At 39.5% G+C, this 23,736-nt stretch overlaps 1 protein-coding gene across 1 annotated transcript in view; it reads right to left on the reverse strand.

Annotated features, from left to right (window-relative positions):
- The window catches only part of unc5b (unc-5 netrin receptor B), a 79,101-nt gene extending 57,476 nt beyond the window's left edge, over positions 1 to 21,625 (reverse strand). The window contains exon 1 of the mRNA XM_015010436.2: positions 20,427 to 21,625. Coding sequence (XP_014865922.2) covers positions 20,427 to 20,511 — 85 coding nt within the window. The 5' untranslated portion in view covers positions 20,512 to 21,625. The remainder of the gene's footprint in view (positions 1 to 20,426) is intronic.
- Between the last annotated feature and the right edge of the window lie 2,111 nt (positions 21,626 to 23,736).

A 23,736-nucleotide genomic window follows, 5' to 3' on the forward strand; every position in this document is an offset into this window, starting at 1 on the left:
AAAATACAGGAAATATATTTTGTATCTTCTTCACTTGCAGCATTTTTTTTTAAACACAGTAATTTGTTCAAGGGTTCTATATTCAAGATTACTGAGCTTGAAAAACAGGCATAAAACCCAGATGGTGTTTCAGTAGAGTCTTGAAAATGCACACTAAACATGACATCTGAATATTAAACAGATGAACATCTTTCTGGATGTTAATACAGATGGAGCATCAGCTTTACCAGCATGAATACAGTCTCACTTTAAGTACGTAGCAGCTAAAGTTACACACTATTGACTGGTTGATAAAGGCAATTTCATTATAAATATGTTCAAAGGCAAATACAAGTAGAAGGGGTGCAGCTGGGTAAAGCACACTCGCCATCATTTCTATTAAATTGAAGATGTCTCATATAAAAAGCAGCACTATATTAGATGTGTTTGCTTCTTTTTTCTTTATCCAGTTCTCTGAGTCTGTACTATCTGGGGCAGTGGTCAGCAGTTTTAATCAATTTTCCGAACACAGGAGCACTCCAGCAGTCAGGAAATCCCAGCAGGACACTGGGGAATGGACACAGCAATAATAATAACACAAAGTATAATCAGAATTATGGTCTAAAGAGATTAGGTCAAAGTAATCCCCAGAATAAACACAAAACGAGGGAGGATGGGAGGCTGCTTGTGATCAAGTGCAGGGATGGGAGCTGCGTCTCCTCTGCGCTTGGTGCTTTTATTCTCGGTTATGGGGATTTGTGTGAAATCGTGTTTGATTTGAGTTTTGATGGTGTTTATTTTGAGAAACAGGAATACGTTTGGGCCTCAGACTTGCTTTTATTAAAGAACAACATAACGCTGCTCAAATAAACACTGGCTTCCTCCGTTATGCTTTACAGGACAATTTCAGAGAGGAATCCAAACTAAGTGCATAATTTTCTAACATACCGCAAACATTTTGAAGTAAATACTAAATTAAATAAAATCGTATTAAAGGAAAATTAGGGCTACATGATATTAAAGCTGCAGTATGCAACTTTTATAAACAATTTGTCTTTTGCATGTTTACGTTTTTGAGCTTTAAGTCATGTTATAATTTTATTCCCTCGTCAAAAACCTATCTGGAGTGTTGCTTTTGCAAAGAGGAGGATGTGAGTAGGACACACCCAAGGGTGATTGACAGTGCTAAGACCCTCCTCCTGGCTCTGATTGGTTGTTTCTGACCGAGCTGAGTATTTCTGCAGATGGCAGTAGGACCACCAAGAGAAGTTAGAGGAGATTGATTTTTTTTCCACACATCATCTGTCTCATACTATGGTGAAAAGTTTTGTAAATATGTAACTAACACATGTTTTTATAAAAGCTACCTTCTGCAGGTTTAAGAAAACATGCAATACGCAAACATTTGGGCAGACTGTGAGTTTGTGAGTTGCATTCATTGTAAACTGCAGGTGGTGAGTGGTTTATACAGCAAGTGGAAAACAATTGAACTCATTATTTCTGTTTTAAGAACATGTTTTACTTGAAAAATTGGCATCTGCTGTTTTAAGAATGAAACAACCTTATTTTAATGCCCACTGAAAACATTTTCTGCTTCAATGTAAAACCAGTCACCAATTATATTGCTTGCATAGAGAGCCTGAATGCTTAGAACCTATAAGATAACATCCATAGGAGTCCAAGTATCTCTTTACAATCCAAATATTTCTCACATTATTTTTGCTATAAGTCTAAATTTGTGCTATATTGTGCAGCCATACTAAAAACAGAACATTTTGAGTGTACATCACTTGACAAGCTGACAGGCTTCACTTTAACCGATGCATTCAACGATCACAAAGTCCGAACGGCTGATTCAGCTGATTACTTAGTGCATTTCCAGAAAAAAAACAAAACGGTTAGAAAAGACATAGATTTCAAGTACCAGGCAATATTCTGACCTCATATAACATTAGAAATGTTAATTTGCATCATTTCAAGTGGGTGCGGCTGGTATTGTTCATCTCTTTCAACACTTAGTCTAACCATCTGCTCTCTGTTCGTCTTTAACAAAACGCTAATTCTCTTAATTCATTAATCGTCTCCCACTAAAAGCCATTAGAAAAAACACAAGTTGGCAGTTTTGGTTGATTTGCCGTGTTTATGACAGGTCTCTGTTGCAGTCCCCCCTGTGCTGACTCCATGTGGAAGGGGCTCAGAGATCAGAGAGCCACACCTTGGGGTCACTGACCCCCTTTCTGCTGAGCAGGCTTTTGTCCAGCAGCTGCATGCTCTCAGCCTATTCGGCAGCCCCAGCTGAGAGCAACAAGAGACCTGAGCCTATTGTCTGGCGCCAGATCTGTTTGAGGAGCAGAAGAGGGCTCTCTTCATCTCCCAGAGAGTTCAGAGAGACAGCTAAAACTCCATAAACGCAGGCAAATTTACAAAAGGAAAAAGAAGCGATCAAAACTACAGTTCTCCTCAATACACTGAGGCATACCTTTACAGTCGAGTGGAAATTGGATTCTAAAATATGAGATTTTCCAGTTTTTTCTAAGGCTAAAACATAAGGAACTAATACAACAGAGTGCATAATGACTATCATCAAAACATAAACCTGACAAATACAAAACATCATCATGAAACTTTGATCATAGAATCTGCAGGAACAGTCTGTGTCTCACTTTTGCATTTGCACACAAGCCAATAACGAATGAACACATTTTTATGTTGCAATTATGAGCTCAGTCTTAAATAATTTTAGGAATCAGAGAGACTGAATTGAATCTGAAAGTAAGAGTTTTACAGAGCTACTAAGCAAACAGAAGAGCAGTCAAGAAGAAAACGATTAAGGAGAAAAATAAGGACAAATGACCCGAATCAATTCGAAATGTTACATCAGGGTCCTGATCATGATGTATTTTTAAATTAACCATTGCTACTTAATAAAAGCAACTCTAGATCCCTTCCACTGGTGTCATTTGCTTGATATTTATGCTTCCTGCACTAATGGTGTTAGTCAGTCAGCTGTGAAGTCATACATTAAGTGATCGATGTTTAAAAGTCAGAGTCTTTCTCAGTGACTTGCAAAGCTGCGCAAGCTATTCACATTATTTTGCTGATCAACTTACTTTGGAGTTTTTCCTGACAGTTTCACAGTTTTTCACCACTTACAACAACAAAGTGGAAGGTCAACTTTATTGTCTTGTCTATGTTGTGCGACCTGCTCTATGTGCTGTTCTCTATCCTGCTTCTGTTCCAGAGGAACAGTAATCATCAAGCATCAAAACATCTAATATGAACAAAAATACAGCAGAAAAAAAAGAAAAACAACAACCTGTTTTTTTTTAATTAGGTTTACTGAAGAGTGAGGCTGAAATGACTGAATCAGATAAATGATTAATTAAATCATCAATGGGAAGACTGCTGCAGTCTTCTCAAAGCTGTGGTAATGTTTCTGTCTGAGCACCATTTGCCAACAGAGTTTTTCCTTCCATTCAACTTTCCATCAATTTCATTTGAAACAGCTTTCTGAACAGCCGGCTTCTTTAACAACGGTCTTTCATGGCTTACACTCCTGTGGAGAGTGTCAGCAGCCATCAACTGTCAAATCAGCAGTCTTACCTACTGTTGTGGAGAACATAAGATTTCTGTGTTAAAACTGACATTTTTTTTTATATTAAGATTTTCTGAGAAGCTGAATTTTGGGTTATAATAGTTGTCATAATCCTACAAAATTCATAGAAATCAGTTGAAAAAGACAAAAAAAATCTCTGTGTGCAATTACTCCATATATTGTATAATTTTCACTTTTCGAATTGAAGTAGTCACAAAATATACATTTTATCGACATTTTAATTTATTGAAACACCAGTATGCTCAAACCTGCAGGTAACAGGTTTGAAGGAACAAAAGGGGAACGAGAACAGACTGAAAACTATGATTATGTAACACACTTTCATGGACAGGACCAGCTTTGACCATTTAACACCTGATTCTGTTCTGTTGCATTTTGAATTTGTCCGTCGTCTCAGCAAGCTCTATTTGCATTTGCCCACTGTTGCAAGCATGCAATGAGAAGCAATAAAAGAATTATACTGCAATGACCAGTGGCGTTGCTAGAAAGTTAGCAGTTCCCAAAGTACGAGCTAAGTGTCTGATCATGCACACAAAGTGGCCATATCACACTCAGTAAAAAATGCCATCTGGAGGCATCAGCACTTCTATGAGCAGAATTAAGTCAGAGTGCAGTGACTTTCTCATTTACAGTGCCTCCAAAGAGGCCCATTATTAACTTCCCAGAATGCAAATGTGCTTTGGGCCAATTAGCGATTAAGTCACTACCATTGTAGGCCCATAAAAATCCACCCTTTCCTGATCATTCAACAACATGACTCATGGGCAAGACTAGAACAGCAGCCTCTAAATGTGTCACGATTATGACTGTGTGCCTAAAACGAATCGAGGAGCGACGCATTTCATTCCCACGGTGCTGGAGCCGAGCCATGCCTGTTAGTGTCAGGGCTTCAAATGAAATAAATGGACTTGTGTTGGTACCAGGCCTCCATAAGTGGCAGGTAAAGAAAACTGATCAAAGGCAGCTAAGCGTCTCCTTTTAGATCTCCCCCCAATCAAGAGGCATTTAAGGAGGAAAAAAAAAAGACGGGAGGGCTTCCTCTTTTTTTTTTTTATGTGTATGTTTTTGGAGACAGACGCCCTCATCCAGGATGTCTCTGTGTAATTACATGCCACAGAAGACCTTCATTCCTCTCCTCTTCACAGAGAGAGATGAAAGACAAGAGAGACACAGGCATGTAATCGCTCCTCTGACTGAAAGAGGGGGAGAAGAGGTGAGGGCCACTAAGAATAGGGGGACAAAAGGATGGTGAGTGCTGGTGGGGTTTTAATAAACCTCCTCTGTCTCTTGTTTACACAGTCTCTCCTGCCGCTCCCACACAGACACACACGCACACACAAACAGACTCAGAGTTTCTCTTTGACTGAGGCTTTCATTATTCTCAGAGTTGCCTCGGGACAGATGTGTAAATTGTTGTGCTAATGTTAGGCCCACAACTGAGAGCTTAAAACGGCAGGAGATTTACACACTCCACACTGCTGCATAACTGTCACTCAAAACAGCACAGAGAGAACGGACGCCACGCAAAACAGCGCCGCAAACACACGGAGCCGACAAAGCCACGCGAGCTTATGCAGGTAATGCAGGTACGCAAACACGTTCAAACTCCAGCACTGACAGCAGTGTGGGCGGAAGCTGACACTCACTCGTACATGTTCTATTTCCCTCCACTATTCACAGTTTCCTGAGCTGAACCCGACATAAAGACTCAATCATCTCATCTCACCCACCAAAGGAGCAGAAGTGAAGTCACAATAAGATGCTGTTTTATTATAAATACTGTGATTTTTTTTTTTTTTTTTTCAGTTGAAATGGGAATGGTTTGCTTCGGAGCATAAGAGCACGTAACACTCTGACTCGGTGTCAGATGCATTTATTTTTACCCCTCGTACCGATATGTAATAAAACCCTGAAAATGTATTTAATCCTGCATCACCACATGGAAAAACAAATTAAAAAAATAATTCATCTGATTAAATTTATTCAGTGAGGAAAAGAAAATCCCAGCTAAGGAATAATAGTTTTTAAGATACATTCTGTTAAGTAAGGAAGAGGATGTGTGATTCTGTGGGCCTGCATCTCTTTGCAAAATCTACTTCTACACAAATTTTAAATGTAAACTTTGTCACCTGATCTAATAATAAATAAGTCGGCCAGGTAATCATCCAAAACTTATGGAACACAGTATTTAAAATAATTTTTTTTAGTGCTACAAAAAAAGAAAGGCTTTTTATATCCACTCACTTGTTAATGGGATGGGTGCTGTAGGTCTTGAAATTGTTTTTTTTTCTTGTTATTGTTATTGCTGTTGGTTTAGAAAACTAAGATGCATGATAACCACAGTGTGTAACATTTATCAATAAAATTACAATAAATTTTGTTTCATGACAATTATAGAATATTGTTCCCACTTTCTGTGAGTTATACACAAACCGAGGTGAAATAATTTAATGAAATAATGTAACAGCAGTGAAGTTAATCTCATTTTAACTGTCACAATCTTCATTTCAGGAAGCCATTTTTAATAAAAATCTGAGTGTGAATGCAGCATAAGATGCTTCTTGCGGCTCGTTTCGAGAGAGTGATTAGTACCATTTTTCATCCGACACGAGCCAAGTGCAAATTTCAGTTTTGAGAGAGTTGCCATGGAGTTGCATGATTACATATCTATGTACAATCTGTTCAGACAGTTTTCTTTCTCTATGAACTTATGCCAAGGATGCATAATACACAACAAACATTTTGCCTAGTTTTTGTGGCTCTTCCTTGTCAGTAACTCCTACAGTTCGACTAATTCAGTCTTAAGCTTAAACTTCTGGAGGACATATAGATATTTCTCCTGCTCTTACTGCTGCCAATAACTTTGAATACTTAGTTTGTTTTCTATAGAAGGTACACATCTATTAACTGTCTCTCTTTTGTGCCAAAGCAATGAAAGAATTTATTCCTGCCATTAACTTTGTGTCGTTTTCTTATTTTTATGTCTTATATCAGTGATAGCTCTTTCTCTTTCCTGGATGATGCCATTGGCAGATATATAGTTACCACTAACTTTGCCAACAACTTATGTGTTCTTGGTCTTTCCATAGAAAGTAAACTTCACTTATTGGTACTGACTTTAGTTTGCCTCTTTAGCTATTGACTGTCATTGACTTTGTGTTACCTCTTTTGTTTCCCTCCCACAGAAACTAATACTTCCTTAGGGATTTTGTGTAAGGGTGTGACAAAGGGCGGATCTACTGAGTGGGACATTGCTGCTAATTGCTTGATTTCCTCTCCATGCTGTTGTTTAAGGCTGTGTGCTTCTTCTGGATGCATTCACTGACTGAGCTTTTGTTGTCATTAACCCTGTGTGTTCACTCTGCTGCTTTTTAGTTCTGTAGAAAGTACTCCTGGCCAGGTGCGTTTCTGGGTAGCTAGTCTGTCTTTCCTGCACAAAACCTTTGAACAAAATATTCCTACCACAAACTTTGTCAACTCTCTGTGTCATAGAAACAACTCCTTACTAGTTGATTGAGTTTTTATCTTTGATTCCTGATATTACTGCTGTTATCTCTGCATACTCTCCTAGATGTTCTACAGAGCACTCCTGGACTAGTACTTCAGTGTTTAAAAGTGTATTTTTCCTGGACAAAGTCAGTGAAATTAATACTGGCCCTATTAACTTGGTGTCTTGTTTGTTGTTTTTTTGTTTTTTTTACACAAAGTGCATCTGCTTCAGTGTATCTGTGTTTTATTTTTGCTGCATAGTCAATAACATGATGTAATCACTTGAGTTTCTTTATACTCAAATTGGCTTGATATGATCAACTGTATTCAGCTAAAGTGTATTAGAATTGGATTATTTGTATGTAATCAATCAAATCAATAGTTCAGTTGAATTGAAAAAAAAAAAGAAGTGAATGGGATTTTATATGTTTACACATGGATGGGCATATTTGTTTTGTGAAGTGCCCCAAGATGAGATTTGTTGAATGTAGTAGTGCTACAGACAAATGAATTTAAGCAATAATAATGATAAATGCTTATGCAAATGCGGTGCTAATTCTTTTATTGGTTACAATGAGCCCGCCAACATGTCCTGGCGTCCGCCCTACATGTGGCATCAAGCCACTTCTAGAGATGTCTTGATTAAAAATAAATGTGATTTATGATGTAATGCTTCTGGTGTGGGCTTTTTGCCTTAGTGTTTTATCAGACAAAAATGGGACATGAAAGATGATTTTCTCTTACATTTTTTCTTCTGCTTTGTTGACTAATTATCATTAATGCATTATGAGGAAGTGAAGACAGCGAGGAGCGCTTGCCACTTTCATTTGGAACAACAAAGATTCAATATCATCAAAAAGACATTTTTTCTTTTTGTAAAATGAATGATTAATCACTGTGTTTGCAGCATTCTGATTTTTTTTTTTCCCCCCTCACTGATGTTCTTACTTCTGGTCACGCCTCTAGCTCTCAATTTGTCTGAGTCTGATAGCTGTGAGGCCTCAGAGGAGCTCCAAACAACCCATCTGTCCAGGAATCTGCCAGCTCGTCTGTCTGCCTCTCCACAGGTGTGTGTGTCTGTCTGTCCCTACGTGATACATGTTCCTTTAATTAAGCCACAGAAGATAAGGATGAGAGCTGGCTGTAGTGTGAAGGTTGAAGCCATAGAAAGGGAGACAATGCTTTGTGTTTAATGATCCGCTGTAACTATTCATCTCCCTTAGCAGAGCGGAAGAATGCTGCGGAGACGCTCCCCGGCCTCAAGATGCTGGGTCACCTCAGAGTAAAGCTGCTCTGCTGCCTGTGGCTTGATGGGATGAAGTGTGCTTCACCTGCTGATTTTTATTTTTTAGAAATAATTCTGGTTCATAAAACAGGGGAGCTCGGGAAAAACATTTAATTTGTGTGGAAATAAGCAGAAAAACTATGGAAAATTATTTTTTCTGATCTGGATAAGAAGTCAAACCATCCATCCATCCACAAATAAATAAATAACTGGGGACTAATTGGAGATGCTCCCAATTTTCCAGACTTCAGAAGTTGCTCCAGTGGATTTTTCCGAATTTGATGTCAGAATTTCCGAGTTCCAGATTAACAGTGGAACGCAGCATAATATTGTGCAGGAACAATAGTTTAATGACTAAACCAGACATTTTCCCTAACCCTAACAATTACTAGTATACAGCTAACCCTGATCTTAACCAAAACCTAATTCACACCTTACCTCTATATCAGGACCAGATTTTGGTCCCCATATGGCCCATTGGTCTTCAGTAGTTCATTAAATATGCCAGTAATGAACCTAAATAGGATAGCTGAACAAGTATACACACACACACACACACACACACACACACACACACACACACACACACACACACACACACACACACACACACACACACACACACACACACACACACACACGCACGTTCTGGCTGCTGAACTAGTTGTGAGCTGAGGCTGAGTAACAGCAGCGTGAGAGTCAGAATAGAGACACCCAGAGTTAATGAACCCTCACCAGTCAGCATGTCTGTCCATCTGCTTTCATAATCCCCATAAACAGCAGACTGTGCTGCACACACACACACACACACACGCACACGCACACACACACACGCACCCCCACACACACGCACTCACTCACTCAAAGGCATGCATACGCACAAACAACATATTGTCTTCTGAAATATCTAATGTGAAGAATGAGGTCTGCATATGTGCTCTGCATTTGTGTGTGCATGTGTGTGTGGGGAGGGACTGGCCATTGCAGTGGGGGGTGGTGGGCTTCGTATGTCCACCACGATGCCTGCGCCTTACTTCGGCTCACCAGCTAAGCTAAGCAGAGCGGAGGGGAAAAGAGGTGAGCGTGAGGTCGTCTGCAGAGCCCATCTGGTCAGCAGCAGGTAAGAGGCTTGAAACACACACCCGCTGACACACTCAATGCGCATGTTTGCTCCGACACTTAAATCTAGCCTTAATTACATGCAGGTACATCTGCCACATTATATGAGATCTCTCATCCCTCTGCTTTGCACAAATGGCTCCTTACTCCGCAGCGGCTGATGCATGACGCTTTGCATGGTGACCACAACAGGATTCCTTCTGCGCAATCCGAAGAGCTGCCAGAAGAGCGAAGAAGCGGCGCGTCGGTATGAGCAGACTGATTGAGAGAGAGAGTACGACCCCTTTGTGACCCGAGCAGAAAAACGGAGTGATACCTGAGTAATTCAGTTTGTTTCCCCATCAATGTGAAGCACACACACACACACACACACACACACACACACGCACACACACCAAACACACAAACCACGCCAAGACATGCTTGTCAACCCTTGATTAAGACCTGAATCCAAGTGAGAAGGGAGTCTTTTTTTCCTGTGTGCTTGCTCCCAGTCAGAGCATGGAGAGGAGAAGTAAGAATTAGGTCCCAAAGCTGAAGATGGGTGGAGGAATTAAAGAGTGGATGAGGCCAGATCCCGTTCTTTCACGCTGCTCTTTGCTATGGTTCCAAGAGTGTTTGCTCAGAAATGGGGATTATTGCCGCAACTGCGGCTGTTTGTATGCATCTCCTTATATTCTGAGGATGAAGCTCTATATTTTGCATAGCAGACTTTTTTTCTACGCAAGATCTTAAAGGATCAAAAAAATGGGGAAGGGTTTAAGAGAAGCTGAAAGAAGGTAACATGGTAGAGATGCACGGATTAGGCTTTTCCATACCAATGCTGATTTCAAATTTTCTCTCAGTCCAACTTTGACCAGGGATGTAACATCTAGAAGAAATAAAATGTGTCATGGGTTTTTTTTTTTTTTTTTTTTTTTTGGCAGAAGAATCCAACTCAAATTGAAAGAATTACGTGATCGTTACTGCATCAAAGCTCATGTCGCTTATCCTAATATTTTATTCAACTCAAAAAAGGCGCAGCAATATAGAGGCCACATTTTCCTGCCATACATCATGTCAACATTTTTAAGTGCTTTAAATGAGAATCCAGTAAAGGTACAAGATTTCGAGTTTTCTCCAGCTTTTTGAATGTTAGAATAACTTAACTTTCCTTCTTGCTTCTGCACACTGTTAGATGGCTGAAAGAAGGATAAGTTTACAAGAAAGAAACATGTTTGAAAAACTTCTGGTTGCAAAAACGAGAGTTATTGTTATCTTCAAAAGCATGGTGGTGGCAGCATCACCCTGATCCATCCATAACCCTTATTAAGAGAACACAAGTATACACACACTAAGGGGCCAATGAAGGGTTTATTTTTATTCTATTTGGAGCAATTAGATTATTTAGAGTTGACGTTTGTTTGTACATGACTCTGGGGTGTTTTCACTCAGTTTCCTGGAATCTCATTTAAAATGTTAGATGTTGCATTTGTTAATTAGTAATGGATTTTTTTAGTTGTTATGCATTTAATAAATAAAAAATGTACTCAGATGTTTTTAACTAATTAAACTGCAGATCATGTATTAGAACCAATCAAGGAAAAATTGACCAATTTTGATCACCTGCCAACTGATTAGTGCATTTCTGGGTGAAAATAGAAAAAAAGAAAGTAAAAAAAAAAAAAGCATTAGAGTCAACAAGAGTTTAACTACGCGCTTTCCAGCCTCTGATTAAGTAGCAGATCAACGCTCGGAACAGACAGGGACAATGAGCTTAAGAGACAAACATGATGCTTTGGCTCCACAACAAGCACTACATTAAATCACGGAGTAGCAGCCGTCTGACATGCAGCCAATCACATACAATCCATCAAAGCAGTGCCCCTTTCCTTCTTGCACACACCTACACTCACTAATACATAGAACAGACATCATCCAAGTTAATTTTAAACCCAAGCAAGGAAAAAAAAGTAAATGATCTGAAAGTCCTGCTGTTGCTTAGCTGCGTGCCACAAAGACTAAGGGCGCTAAATGATTTCCGTCTTCTTTCTTTTGCCAGAGGTGTGCACATGCATGCCCCTCTCTCCAGGGAGGTCTGTGTGTCATTCCCCTGCTTTAGACACACCAGCTGCTCAGTGTGCGCTCTGCAGCGTTAAGAGACTGATCGCACTTCGCATGAGCCCCCCCAGTGGCTCCCACATCCACTTACACACAGGAATGACAAAGCCCCCCCCCCAGAGTCCCCTCCTCTGCCCTTCCTCGACAACCCAGACACCTCCCCTCATTCATGAGTACCTCAAGGGCAGATGGGACCCTAATAAGCGTTACACCCAGAAAAATGGGATTTTTCACGCTGCCTTCTAAAGAGCAATTCCCAAACTCTTACTGAAAGAAATGATGATGGAGTGAAAGAGAGGTTGGCATACATGAGGATACAAAGCTATGCATATATGCCCATTAGAGTTTCATGAAACTGAGGGAAGAAGAAATGAGTTATGACAGTAGTAAATTAATATTGATTTTAAGGGTTGTAGCTTTGTGTGAGAAATTAGTAAAAAAATAAATAAATACTAGAGAAAGGATTAGTCCTTCATTTCCAAAGCAGAGTTTTCTTAAACATCGAGAAGCAACAGGTGGCTAAAATTGATTTGGCCCTGACCAGCAAAAACTCAAAACTACAAGGTTTTCCTCATAGTTTTCTTAAAGTTTGGCTTTAAAAAATTTGCTTAATTTTGTGCCTTTTGTAAGGCAGAGACCCACCAGTGGATGGAAAAGTTTGCCATGTCAGAACTAATTCAGGAAATGTGTTTTCACGTCCCGTTTTGCGCATTAACTCTTTTTTTGTAAAAGTCAAAAACCATCTCAAGAAAACGTAAAAGCTTTTTTGCAAAACTAAAGTTGCTTTCTTTTTGGAAATTTGCCTTTTCAAGCAACCATTTCAACAAGATACTTCAAAATGTGCATAAAACTTGATGGAAACTGAGAACTGCGGTGGTGCAGGGGTAAAGCGCAACCCATCTATGGAGGACTTGGTCCTCAATGCGGCCGCGTTTTGTATTTTGTATCTACATTGATTGTAAACACTAAACAATGTTGACAGTTTATGGTTCATCTAGAAAAGATTGCTAGAACGCTGCCTCCATTTATTGTTCTAATATCTACTGACTTCTGTTTACATGCCAAAGTAGAAATGGGTTCAAGATTCGCAAAAGATAATTCCTGTAGCTGCTATGATGTGGTTGAAATAGAAATCCACTTTGTTCTTGGCCCCTTTTGGGACTAAATGTTAGCTCCAGCCTCTGGGACCAACAAATCTGAATTTATACTAAATGAAAATACCAAGAGAGTGATGTAACATATTAAGTGCACGTAACCTCTTAGCCGAACCTCACTTTAAAAATCCTGAACTATCCATTTAAAATTGCTGTCTTTATTAGTGCAGCACATTTTCTCCACTGATGTAAACGGCAATAACAACACAGCCTTAGATATATTTTCCTGCAGTTATCCAAGCCCATATAACACACTGACTCACACACACACACACACACACACACACACACACACACACACACACACACACACGCACACACACACACACACACGAAAGCATTAACAGACTGTGGTCTCAGAGATGACTTGGCCCTTTGAAGACAAAATAAAAACCTCAACTAAGAGGATGAGGGGAATCTATATGTTCTGAAAAACCCTCTTTTAAGACGAGGACACACGCAGAGAGCTGGACCAGAGAGCGGCCAATCAGGAGCTGACACAGTCTCCGATCTCCAGTCCTCACTGCTATGGCTTTTACAACGTGTGTATGTGCCGACTTAGGGGTAAAAGTGGTTGCTCTGGATCTGGCTGGAGCCCCCGCAGAGAATCCAGATCCTATTGGTCACGACGCTCCGAGTGCCGCTGAAATCTTTAAATGAAAATTCCAGCGCTAACTCACTTTTTCCTCTCGGCGACCGAGCAGGTTTGCCGGTATTAGACACACAAACGGTACCTCTTCATAACGGGACGTGGGTCTGGTTCGCAGAAACCACAGTGGGTGCATGCAAGCATGTGTGGGAGGCTGCTGTCTTCTTAACATTCGATGTCACCAAGCTTGGTTTAGCATATGAATCGTCGGGAGAATCAGACATTTTCAGCTCAAACAAGTTTAACTTGCATGAATTGTTGGGCAATAGTGACACACCTTTTGAAAGCAGATAAAAGGAAGCAGCACTCCTGGTGAAGTTGTGAAGGAGTGTGTGTGTGTGTGTTCTCTTGCTGTCCCTCTTTACTCCACACAAAGGGAGCAGAAAAAGCCCTTTGGAGTGTCCTATTCATCTAAAGTACAATGGAACCCCACAGAGGTTTTCTTCATGCCTCCATGTCGGCTCCACCCAATCTGCCCCCACAGGGCGTGATGGAAGGGAAGGGGGTACCCCGTCCTGCTGGCAGAGCAGAAACTCAACTCCCATCTGTCACTGAAACTATCCATTCATCCATCCATCCATCCATCCAACAACTGGGGTGGTGATTACCAGATGACAAACAGGTGAGTCTAATTAACAACAGGGTGCAGCTGTGGGAGAACTGGAGGAAAACTGTATGAGCTGAAAACACCAGGAAACAGGAGCTAAACAGAGAATGAATAGAGATACAAGAAGACAAACCAAAACAGAGCCTTTAAGCAACATGTCAGTGACTTAAAGTGCAAAACAAAAGTGAGAAAAGAAACCAAAAGCAAACTGAAGTCCCACTGACACTGAGAGGAAAACTGTTATAAAAAAAACAACACTTTTTTGAAAGTCACAAGGTGGGATGCAGTCTTTATAAAATAACTTTAAAAAATTAGAGGGTATTTATGGAAATGATTTGAAGTCTATGTGATTAAACAAGTCCGAATTTCTGTTTCAACACATATAGGGCGGTTGATGAACGACCCCAAAACAGCTACGGAAAACATTATTTCAGCATAATCTGGATTACTGCAGAGGCATTTAGGCTGAGCCCTCCACATGCATTCCTCCATCATATACATGGACATGGTCAGACTCTGGGCACAACACTAGCATAGCTCCATGTCTGAACCTGTGGAGTATTCAAAATGTAATGAGTTTTGACTACAGATTTAGCTCATTTTCACACACAATTCTTCCGTGAATACTTTGATAATGTGAAGCTGTTATTCTTGCAGAATATTATTATACTCTGACAATCTAATACTGACTCAAACCTGGGACACATTTTAGGAGTTCCTCTAGTCTGAGACAAACAAGACAGTTAAACCAAAATGATTAAATCACTATAAATACTTTAAGCTACTATCTCTGCAGAAGAAACAGTGGCTTGTGCTTGAAGCTATATCCCAGCCACGGCAGTATCTGCTCAAAGCCTTTCTTCAACTACAACTGTAATTTCACTTCCCACTCTTCATAGTCAGCTCCCTCTCCCATTTACCTTGTTGTTTTGCTCTCTTACAGAGCCCTTTGCTGTTTGCTGCAGATTTATAGCGTCGTCTAACATGCACCGTATTGGCAAAGCATTAAACATGTCTGCTCTTAATACTGCAAGCTCTTTCCATCGATAAGAGCCTTAATAAAAACATCCTCTTGGTAGATTTGTGTGTCTCTTTTCACTTTCAACCCCCCACCTCCCATCTCAACAATATCTTTCTTTTTAACTACTGTTTCTCCTGATGTTGCTAGCAATAACTTCGTTTCTGTGCACATTGAATGCTTTTCCATCTTTTTTTCCCTCCTCCTCCCCATCTTAGTACCTCTGAGTCTGGCCTGTGCCAGAGGTTTAATGATGCTTGAATGCTACTGCTATACAGTTTTCTTCTTCAGCTTTTTCCCCATAAAGAATATTTAAAAGCCTTGCCCTGAGATTAGTCTTTCAATGTCTTTCTCACAGACCCGTTTCTCTTCCTGTTCCTCTTTTTTTTTTTTTTTTGCCATTTTTGCCTAAAGACGGAAAACATCATCCTAAATAAAATTTTTGTTATTCAGCTAAAGGGCATCATCTCTAATAGCTCCCAGCTGCGATTGGTCCTCCTGCTCAGACGACACAATTTATAAATGTGGACTAGGACTTTAAAAATCCTTCACCACCTCCTGCAGCCATCCGTGTCAGTTACTCTAAGGAGAACTCAGCGGCGGCTCCCCTCCCACCTCTTTCTCTTTTGCCATCTCAGATTTCAAGAATTTGAGCATCATAAGCACATTTTAAATATTAAAAAAGACCACTTTGCACATATGAATAATACAGCAGAGAGGGCAGGGGCTGGCCAGCCTTCCCATCCCCTGCCGCCTGACGGCCATAAAACTAATGCACTGCCTCAGGACGGAATGCGGTCCGGCTTGGTGTGCAAGCAGAACTGGCCCGCGGATCCGACCTGGTTCGCAGAGAGCTGCTTATCCGCGCTGCCCAACCACCTGTCCAAACCTCTGCGGATGCAACGGCCCGACAGCACTTTTGTTATGACTACATGTTTCAGACACACTCGAATCTAATCTGACATCTCAATCTGTTGAGTGTCTTTGAAGCCAAATCTACTTAGGTGTCTGCTCAAGGTAAGCTTTGTTGTCACATTCCTTCCTTCCCGTGAATATAAACCACACACTCTGGCAGTCTGAAAGTTGCAGAAGTCTCCTGACCCCTCCACAGAGCAAGGGCACAAATATTTCAGAAGCCTTTTACACGCTGGCATGTAATATTAAAGAACAAGAGTCTCCAGAGGCTTCAAGCGATGTTCGCGGGGAAGAGGATTTCAAAACTTGACACAAATGAGAAAGCAAATTGAATTTCTCTTTCATTGTCTGACAGGTTGTGCTTCTTGATGCTCAACACCCGACTGCCCAGTTAAATCGCACTCGCTCCCCTGCTGTCTTACAGTCTGGACCCTTCCACCTGCTTCATCCTTTACCTGTTGGGAAGAGAAGCACCAGAAATTCAGCTGCTAGTCAGAATCGTCCGATTTTCAGCCTGATCAATCCTGACCTGATCAGATACTAAGCTGCAGTGAAAACACCATGGTTACTGAATGCAACAGGATATTCAAAAGAAAATAGTATTTTCTAAAACATGTCAAGAACTGACTGCGGTTCATTGAGGCTGTGAGAGAGCAAGCGAGAGCAAGACTGTCGTCAGATAAGAATTTTCCAATCCTCTATGTTATTATTTTTAAATTCTGACTTTTATTTTGGCACATGTTGGATTTTTGAATATTGACACCCTTAGAAAATCTTAAGATTTCAGGTCATGACTCTTTATTCTCAACTCAGGCTGCAGTAATCATTGAGATGCTAAAGACCATTTAAAATGTCAACTTCGGGATAATTTTGCCTTTTGTTTTAAAACGGTTTGGCAGATGGGAGTTCTTTAAATGCTGATCTTTTACCTTTCTATATCAGGCTGTGGGGGAGCGAGAACGAGCTAGCTCTACTAAATGCTAATAGAAAAATGCTAAAAACAGTGAAAGGAAGGAATAAAGTAAATAATTACTGAACATTACCAAAAGATTTAATCATCTAAACTAAACAAAGCTCACGAGTTTGCCTCTGATTGGTGCTGCTGGGAATCTATTCATCTTAAAGACACCAACTATGTATAAACATCCCTTTCTTCTTTCAGTTTTATAATGAAGCCTTGAAAGGAGCAGTACACACACACACACACACACACACACACGCATGCTGCAAAAACAGTGGACATCAGGGTAGTAACTCGAGACAAGTGTTCCTGGCAACACGGTAATTAATGTATATGTCAACACAGGAAAAAACAGCTCTAAAGTAAAAAGCTCAGCAGATCCACAAAATGGTGAGAAACTGAGACAGGATCGTGGGGGGATGATGCAGCAGAGGAAAGGTTTACCCACAATGGGAGAGAAGATAAATGCAATCCGTCCATCCCATCATGTCTGCCATAAATATATCTCTGGCTTCCTCTCTCCCAGACAGAAACTTTACTGGTGCACACTGTGCTATTGTCTCCTTCACCCCCTCCTTCTTCTACATGTGCTCTAAGCTTGGATCAGCATGAGATTCCCATGGTATGATAAAGCATATTTACACAAAGTTTTAATAATAAAATGAGTGACTTAGGTGCTTTTACTTAGTATAAACAACATTATTCCTGCACCTGCTAGAGTCCTATAACATATTAACATGGCATATTACACTTATAATACTATGACTTTAACTCTTCTTTTAACATTCATTCACAAATAAAAACACAAACGCTCTTAATTCAGCTATTTTTGTTGCACTCTTGCTCAAACTATTAAACTTTTATGCTGTTTATGTCTTTACAAGGTTTAAGAAGCTGGTCTCAGGTGACTATCTACAGAAGACTGTTTAACAGAGCTGGCTCTCAGCTTGCCAAGTGAAGTTTCAAAACAAATGGGCTGTAATAAAAGTAATGCGAGGAGGTCCTTTAGTTTTCACATCACTGGCCATGTTTTTTATGTATGCCCTGGCTTTCTTTTCAGACAGCTGACCGGCAGTGCACTGCAACAGGTAAAGGATTGGGAAGTGCTACTGGAGGAACTGGCACTTTATGGAGATTTAATTTATCTGGAAGGACAAGATGCAATTTTTTATTTTTTTTAAGCATATTTGAAATCATAGATTTTTTTAAATCGTGGCATGATACCAGTAACCGGCCCATGCCTAATCTGGTTCTCTAATCGGAATTCCCTGCAGTTCTACAATGTTTTTTTTTGTTGTATTTTTTTTTATCAACAATTCTCATGAAAGGATTTCAGAATGGCTAACAACTTTAATAAACCTAAGCTGCTTTTCTGCCCTGCTTCAGGGAATAACAAACCCACAAGGACCTTGGGAGCTATTGGCAGCAGAGGTGGTAGTGGTGCTGCTGATGAGCCGGGGTATCTTATTGGCCTTTAAAAAATTATGAACATCTTGGGAGACTGTATACATTTCTACAAAAGATTACTATCACAGCAAAAAAAAAGAAGAAAAAAAGAGGATCAGATTTATTTCTCAGAGTCGTCTAAGATGTTGTCCCCAAAGCACGCCGTATTGTTCTTTTTTTAACCAACTGTACGCCACGCTTAATCCACAATCCACTAAACCCTCTGATTTCTGCCTTGTTTTTCAATCTGGTCGGACGAAGGGAGGGGAGGATGATTCTATACTTGGCTGCAAACAGGCTAAACCGAAATGAGATTTAAAGAGTCATTACTGTGACGTAGGAGTCTCAAAGTGTTACATGGATATAGGAGTCACCAAACTTGTCATACTGGGGGTTGTGACCAAAGCATCCAAACATCCAATTTAAAAGATTACAGGTCAGACTGGTTGGGACTCTATGGCAACCTGAACGATGAAACTTTTGAGCTGTTAACAAAATGTTGCGTTTATTTATACAAACTGCAATTTTCTCACATCAATTCTAACTTTAATTTCCAAATAGGAAGATAAGTGAAGAAGATTTGAAACCTGCCATTTATAACCTTAACTTAAAAAAAAGATGTTTCACAGTTCTGCTTTCAGGTTTAATATATATATATTTTTAAGTTATTGTCACACATTAAGAAAATGGACTTAAAATCTGAGTTTTTAAATCTTTAGTAACATTTTTTGCAGTCTAAAAAATATTTGAACCATTCAGGTTTTGTGTTAAACTGTATATAAAAGAAAATTTGGGGGTTTGCACTTTATTGAAGTATGGTTTTATGTCTGGCAACAGGCCTGCTCCAAAACCGAAATGGTCCAACCAGGGAGGGGCTGATCACCAGTATCAAGACTTTAATTATTTTTTAACGTTCACAGACTAGTGCTAAAATGTTCAGCCACATTGATCAACCATTTACATTGATGAGATGTCAGTTAAAGTGCCTGAATGCTCCCCTTCCTCTGACCTTCTTGCTGTCACACTTCCGGACAGCTGGCTGAAAGAAGCTATCTACACTTTTTTTTAAATCAAATTGTTGTATTTTTTTTTTTAGCTTTCCAAAATAAAAATATGTTAAAAGAAAGAAAGTAAGACAAACTATGCTTCTGTGAAAACTAAAACCAACATGATGGTGGCAGCATCATACTATGTGAATGCCACCCAACACTTTGAATAAATAAACATCTTATTAAACTACAGTTGGAAAGCTTTATGAAGTATTTAAGTTAAGCAGCCAGTTGTGTTTTTTCAACAATTTTGTTTAACATCAAAATGAAAAAAATATTATGACATTATTACAATATTTAAGATGTTTTAGATGCCGTGGAAATAGTACCGTAATAATAGTTGTCCTTAAGATGTAGGGGGAAAAAAAAAAGCAATTATGAAAATGTTTAGATTCATTTTCTGTGTATGTACTGTCATGTTGTGGTATTTCTACACAAAGTTATCACAGTGTGAGAACTTTACACCAGTCCATGCCACTCAAATCCCAGCCTGTCTCTTCCTCAGTCTGAGCTACTCTGAATGCAACTTTCCAGCATAATGAAAAATACATTGAAGAAGCATAAATAGTTTACAATGACAACTTCAGGATTTCATAAGCGGGTTCCCAGGAAATGTAGCAACCCGTGCTTAAAAAGATGTATCTTTTATTGAGGATGAGAAAGTTTGTCAAGTGTTATTTCATTTCACATGGCTTTTTCTTTGCGTTTTCCTCGGTGGAGAGGCCAGGAAGGCATGGAGCAAAACCTTAATTACTCCCTGCGCACCGGGGGACTTTGATTTTTCCGCTCCAAGAAAAAAAGAGAGCTCTGAGCTCAGGTTTACTGTAACACCGAGACTTTGCTGTGTGGAAAAGAAAGAAAACGCTCGTCAGCAGGAGGTCCCAGACCCCCGCGCTGCTTCCCCCCTTCATAGACAACACTCTGGGGTTTAGAGGTAACCTGGATGACTGATTTAAATTCTTCAAACTGATTAAAATGCTCGCTTTGTGAGCACAGCTGGATGCTGTGCGCGCGTCTCGCCATGTGAGTTGAAACTTACCCGTGCCAGACGCCACAAATCCACAGACCAGGAGAAGAACCAAAGAGCCGACAATGTGGTCACGCTGCATCCGAAGAGGGCACATCTTTTCCGGCTGCGCCTCCGCACCGAGGGGGGCTACTGTCCTGCACGGTCTTTACCCACAGGATGAGGCTGGCTTGAACGCCCTCGAGTTCATCAACTGTACAAAAACGCGAGTTAATCTTGTCCTTTGGTTTAAAAAGCATCCATCGCCCAAACTTTAATTCCGTTCGCATTAAAAGTTTGTTTTTATCTGTTTCACTACTTTTAAAGGCAGGGTCTGTCAGGTTGACCTGGTTCCCAGACCTTAGCGCACAAATGCACTGAGAGTCACCAAAAACTTTGACGCATCGTTGCGCTGGACGGAGAAATTAAACGAAAGCGCCAAAAATAAATAAATAAATAAATAAAATAAAAAATAAAATGTTATGCTAAAACAAAAACAAAACAAAAACAAAAAAGAAGCGCAAAAGATAAAACGTCGACAGGTTCCAGCAAAAATAATAACAACCCAAAGACTTTACTTCCGAGTTTGTCCACCGGACCCCGGCGCGCCGCGTCTCCTCTCGTCCCGGTCAGCAAAGGTGTAAACATGAACACGGGGAGCAACGAAAAGCCTCGCAGTGCCAACCCCCGGACTACCAGTCCCCGCCTGGCCAATCACATGTCATCATCATCCTCCTCCTCTCAGACTGAGGGCTGAACAAGTGAAGGTGCACTGTAGTAGCAGGAGAGGAGGAAATAAGATGAGGAGAGAGAGAAAGAGAGAGAGAGAGAGAGAGAGAGAGAGCGCGCAGATAGATTTAAATGCGCAGATCTATCTATCTATCTATCTATCTATCTATCTATCTATCTATCTATCTATCTATCTATCTATCTATCTATCTATCTATCTATCTATCTATCTATCCAGCAGCCCACGTTTTTGACTTTGAGAGTGGGATATTTCCTGTCAATCCAAGCGTGGGTCATATTTTACTCTCAGTGGCCACAAGAGAGCACCCTCTCGTAAATGAGACCATCTGCAGTGGAGAACAGAGGTGACTTGATCTCCAGCACTGCCACGCGTCTCTGTGGAAGTCGTTTTTCTATAAGGCTGCGTCTAAAAGTGGCTCCACACAGAGGACAGAGGATGGAGAAGAAAAGAGCATCGTCTGTCTTAGTGACGGTTCTTTTTGTCCTTTGTCCTTTTTTTTCTAAATTATTATTATTATTATATTTTATATTTGTTTTCAGCCTCTTTTTGTTTGATGCACCTAAATAAAATCCAGTGCAATAAATAAAATCTACTGCTCTCAAAAGTACTCAGATTTAGTGAATATAGTCAGAGGTAGTTTCTACCTGACTAGTTTCTAGGCAGGTAGAAACTAGTCAGATTTACTTGAGTAACTCTTTGAAAAACAAAACTTATAGTCGTTTGGCAACACTTTTTTTGTAGCGGTATGCATGAGACTGACATTATACTGTCATAAACATAACATCTGTCATGAACATGAAAGAGTCTTTATGAATGTCATTCAGTAAATAATGACTTTTAATGCAAAGTTGACTCTTTTAATTGACTTTTAATGTAAGTTTTAATGCTACTTTGCATAAAAAAGTCATTATTTACCAAATAATGCTAAGTTGACATTTTTTATGCAACTTTTAATGCAGTTTTGCATTAAAAGTGTCATTATTTACTGAAAGACACTTATTCATGAAGACCTCTTTATGTTCATGACAGTATGTCATGTTTATGACAGTGTAATGCCAGTCTTATGCACACCCCTTCAAATAAAGTTTTACCATAGTTGTATTACTGTACGTTTTACTTTTAATTAAGCTAATTTATTACTGCTCTTACTTGAGGAAACTATCTGAACACTCTACCCAGTGTGAGTCATTTCATTGGATAAAAACAAACAAACATGTTTTAACCCAAAATGCATGAGACACAGAAACGCATACAGTTTATGTTAAAGTGAGACATCTTGTTCCTACACAAGTTTTATTGTTCTCATGTTTTTTTTCCTATTCTACGTTAAAAGGAAAGTCAGTAAGCATTATGTCACTGGAAGAAATATAATCTGTTCTAACACACATATATACATTACCTTAAGTAAGTATTGGTTTCTTACAGTACGTTTTATGTTATAATCAGCTTTTGGAAAAAAAAAAAATCTGTTTAGATCTGTTATTTTGGATTTTTTTAGTCTTTTTGCTTTTCACCTCTACTTAAATTATATCTTTGGCTGCTCTCCACCTCTAAATAGAGTCCAGCTGTGTGTAATCTGTCTCAGTATAAATCCAGCTGCTCTCTGAAGGCCTCAGCGATTTCTTGGAGAACATTAACAGCATTGAGAAGACCAAGGAACACCGAGCTTTGAACATCTGCTCAAAGCTACAAATTGTTTGTTCACTTATTATTCTAAAAAGTTTTTATTTTACCTAGAGAGTCGTTGAGCGACAGACAGAGAGATGCTTACAGTGAAAGCAGGAGCAACATCATGTGTGAAACAGAGTTTGCAGGTTGCGTTTGAAACAAATTTCACTAGCGGAGCTGCAAATTTGTTTTTTGTTTGCGTGTCTGTGCAAGTCACAGTTTGTGATTATGTTTTCTTCCACCTTTCATCTCCAGTTAGTATTTTTCTTTCACTCTTAGCTGTAAACATTAAGACTACATGTCTGATATGTGCAGTCGGGAAATGTTACAATAAAATCGAGTTTTTTTTGTAAAAATCTGTTTGTTTCGTAGCTCATTTTTATCTTTTATGCTTCAGGATTCTCCATGTATATTTCTATCGGATTCATTTGTTTCAAAGAAAGCTGATCTGGAGTATTTATTTGCAAATAAGTTCTTTGCTTAAAATCATATATATTTAAAAATAGAGGCTTCTGCTTTCAGCCACTTCTCCAGCTCTAACACAGATCAGTCATCCTTGATTTTTTCCACCCTGCACATTTAACACAACTAGATCACATGTGACACTTCCTAAGTATTATCTAATAAATTAATAAATAGATACCAGTTTTCACTGGTATAGTACTTGTGTCCAATGCAAGCACATAAACTGCAGGGTGGAGAAGGAAAAGCAAAGTTTAACTTGCTGCATTTTTAAGCTGCCATGGAAAACTATTTCTATTTATTTTCTTGACATTTCTAGATTTAATTTACTGTAAATTCAGTTTTTAAAATAAATATTGGAGAAGATTTTGAAATGAGGTTCAATTTTGTTTTTTGTTTTTGTTTTACATCAATTAGACTTTAAAAATGAAGTTTGGAGTTCTGTTTCCTGAGTTATAAACA

Source organism: Poecilia mexicana, unplaced genomic scaffold (assembly GCF_051168715.1).
Source record: "Poecilia mexicana isolate PSO_F unplaced genomic scaffold, ASM5116871v1 scaffold_15, whole genome shotgun sequence".
Classification (NCBI taxonomy): domain Eukaryota; kingdom Metazoa; phylum Chordata; class Actinopteri; order Cyprinodontiformes; family Poeciliidae; genus Poecilia; species Poecilia mexicana.